This window comes from Engystomops pustulosus, chromosome 6, assembly GCF_040894005.1.
Source record: "Engystomops pustulosus chromosome 6, aEngPut4.maternal, whole genome shotgun sequence".
In the NCBI taxonomy this organism is placed as follows: Eukaryota; Metazoa; Chordata; class Amphibia; order Anura; family Leptodactylidae; genus Engystomops; species Engystomops pustulosus.
In genome coordinates this window covers 152,812,811-152,816,462 of record NC_092416.1, presented here as the reverse complement: position 1 = coordinate 152,816,462, position 3,652 = coordinate 152,812,811, and the positions used below count along the sequence as shown (strand labels likewise).

Here is a 3,652-nt window from a genome sequence, read left to right as displayed (position 1 = left end):
GACGAGTATGTTCGCTCATCTCTAGTTATAACAAACACCAGTTACAGAGAACAGCGAAAATAATCTCTAAACAAAATAGAGAACACTTACTGTACAACAATTTCAATTAAAAAAAAGAAATGATATGTTGAGTAATAAATCACCAGTTAATTTTGTAACTACATACAACAAACAATTTAACATTGTTTTGATTATAAAACAAAATGTACCTGTTCCTTTTCAAGACAGAATATTAGCCCAGATTTTAAAAGATGGCTGTCACTATGTTTCCACAAGGTCTTAAACTTTTGGCAATGTATTAGCCCCTAACCAGTTCCATGAATATTCCCCTCAGTCTAATTGCTTATGTCTATTGGGCAGTTATAAGTGTAATGAAACCAGATGTAACATCTGCCTATATGTGTCGCAAACCCAGACTCACACATCCGAAACCACATCCAAGATGTATAAAATTAGAAGTTTCATCAATTGTGATTACCATCATTTTATATATAACATAAATTGCACACAATGGGGCTTATTTACCAAGGGTCCATGGATTTTCAAAATTTTTAGGGTATTGCGCCGGTGTGACAGGTATTTAACTGGGAATTGTGTCGCAGCTGCATTGGTTTTCAAGCAACATAGATCGGGGGATGGGCCCTTGGACGATCCGACTGATTCGGACTGAGCGCAGGATTTAAGATTCAATTTGTGTTGCAAGACAATGCAATTACATAAACCAGAAAGAAGATGGTGAACTCCGGCGGACCTGAGCGGGGAAAGGACACATGCAGGATATTGGGTGCACGATCATAGTTGCGGCAGATGTGCATTCCGGTCAGACAATGCACTTTCAGGGATCGCGCAGGATGGGTAAGTAAATGTAAACACAACAACCAACTTTGCCCCCATACAAAATGTCCTGTCAACTCTCAAAATTATAGAAACCAGCAATACCAAAACAAAGAGCTGAAAAATGTTTAGAAAAAGTATATATTCTTTAATAACATTCCAAATAATGCACATATACAACTCCCAGAAAGATTGGGGAATTACAAAATATGGGTGAAACAGGATGTCCCAGGTGGAAAATGGGACCACAAAAGAGTACCTGCGACCCGAGTTGTATATGTGCATTATTTGGAATGTTAATAAAGAATATATACTTTTTCTAAACATTTTTCAGCTCTTTGTTTTGGTATTGCGGGTAAGTAAATGTACCCCAATGTCATCTACACTATGTGGGCTGAACCATAAGGAAACTAAAAAAGCGTAAAGCTGAACACATATCTGGAACAACAAGTTCATCTCAGAATTAAATAACCACCTTCAGCACATAAAGTCTTTCTGGAGCCTCTAAACATTTCCAGGAATATCACTTAGGGGGTCTCAGTACCATGCACTTAATCCCAAATGAAAAAGAACTAAAACCTAACAGATATGAACTATTGCAATAATTTAATGTACATACCTTGACATCATCTGGTAATAATTGACATTATCTGGTGCATCTTTATTATTTTTTCTCATATATTTGGTATACTTGTATCCAATCATGTGATGAATACAGAGGTGTGTCCTCCTGGACTCCAGAACTTCCGATATATTTCGATTAAGAATCATTTCAGATTCAAAATGGATCAGAAAGTCGAACTTTTTACCGCCATGGGGCATTGATGTTTTTAAGAATGAGAAAATAAAAAAGTGTTTTTATTTATCTCTACTACGGAATCCCGTACTGCTGCAATCTTTTTCTTTAAGAATTATACTGATGAGCCAGAAGGGCTCTGAGGATGTAACCAGAGCATCTCAATGCTGCAGATTCGCAGACTGTTACAATGAGAAAAAAAATTCACCCAACCCCCTGCTTTCTCCCTCCACCAGCAGAAAGGGCAGGGGAGGGGAAACCTGCTGTACTCATTGTAACACTCTCTAAAGCTACAGCACTGAAGGGCTCTGAAAACACCCTCCAGAGCCCTTCTGGTTCATTAGAATAATTTTAAAAGTTGATTATAGAAGGAAGGAGACAGCGAATAACAAATATAAGAAGATTACCACTGTCACAGTGTCCCTGGTTTATCAAGCTGGATTTTGATGGTAAACTTCCTTTGGAGATAGAAGTCCTGTAAAGTGTCTAAAAGAGTTAAATACAATACAAAATACTACTGTCTTTCTGTATTTAGAATTATTTTCACTTTTTTTTTTTTCTAGTCCAAAGATGTACTATTTCTACATGTTTACAATGAACCATTCGGTAGTGACAGAATTCATTTTATTGGGTTTCGGAAACCTCCACAGCTTTGGTATTGTATTTTTTATTCTTTTCTTGGTTATCTTTATTTTTACAATTATAGGAAACCTTCTGATCATCATCCTGGTTTTCACTAATGTCCATCTCCAGACCCCCATGTATTACTTCCTCTGTCATCTTTCTGTTTCCGATCTTGTGATTTCTATGAACATTGTACCTAATATGCTTGGTGCCTTTCTACCAGGAGATAAAATAATGACTTATCTGGGCTGCATTACCCAATTTTACTTCTTTAGTGGTACAACTATTACAGAATGTTTTCTTCTGTCAGTGATGTCCTATGAACGATACCTGGCCATCTGTAACCCATTGAGATACTCTAGTATCATGGACTTTAGGCACCAGATCTGTCTATCCACATGGCCATGGTTATTTGGTCTAACTCTTAATCTTATAGCAGTTTTACCTGTATCACATTTTAATTTCTGTCATTATAATATCATTGACCACTTTTACTGTGACCTTTATCCTCTCCAGAAGCTTTCCTGCTCAGACACTTTTCTTGTAGAACTGGAAGTCTTTATGTTTTCTATGCCAATACTTGTCCTTCCTTGTGTTTTTATCATTACAACCTATGTGTATATCTTCCACACTATAGTTAAGTTACTGTCTTCTTCCGGCAAACACAAAATCTTTTCTACCTGCAGTTCTCATCTCACTGTTGTGGTAATATTCTATGGGACACTAATAGTTAAATACATGATCCCATCTAAAGGAGCTTCATTGCTCTTGAATAAGATTGTTTCCTTACTACACACTGTATTTACTCCTCTTCTTAACCCCATTATATATAGTCTCAGGAACCAGGACATAAAGATGGCACTTAAAAAAGTTTTTGGCTTATAATGGTTACTTTCAGCTAAAATTATTATCTTATTCCAGTTTTATGTAAAGAAAATGTATTGTATGGTGCAATGTATAATGTGCAGTATAATGCTTATGAATAGATTTAGAAAATATACAGTACAGCTAGAAAAATGTGAAAAATATAAGATAAATAAGTTAAAAATAGCACCTCTTAGAAAGTCAAAATAAGAAAATTTCATAAAATGGTATACATAATGGCGCGTTCGTATTAAGTGTTGATGCTGTCCTAGGCACTCTCAATGCTTACGCCCCCTTTTGGTATCATCAAGCTACCGCCGCTGCCCATATACCCCAGCAGGTTATTAGAAGAGAAAAGTGCGGGATACAGGAGGAGCCTCTCCAATGATCCCCTGTAACCATTAGATTCAAAACTGCTTCAGGCTTCTACAATCTTCTAGGGACACAGCTCTCAGCCCAGGTGGTCTTACATAGAAGTTTTATAAATAGTATGCCAAAGTTTTGGTACCATTTCTGGCTGGGGTGATAAGCAAA

The 3,652-nt window shown here is 36.7% G+C and overlaps 1 protein-coding gene across 1 annotated transcript; it reads left to right on the top strand.

The window, feature by feature from the left end:
- Positions 1-2,200: 2,200 nt before the first annotated feature.
- On the top strand, positions 2,201-3,139 carry LOC140065985 (olfactory receptor 1J4-like). Its single transcript, XM_072113548.1, has one exon. The coding sequence runs from the start codon at positions 2,201-2,203 to the stop codon at positions 3,137-3,139; it is 939 nt and encodes a 312-aa protein (XP_071969649.1).
- The last annotated feature ends 513 nt before the right edge of the window (positions 3,140-3,652 follow it).

Bases quoted from the DNA above. Each gene is read 5' to 3' on its own strand.
- LOC140065985 (XM_072113548.1), top strand. From the start codon at position 2,201: ATGTACTATTTCTACATGTTTACAATGAACCATTCGGTAGTGACAGAA.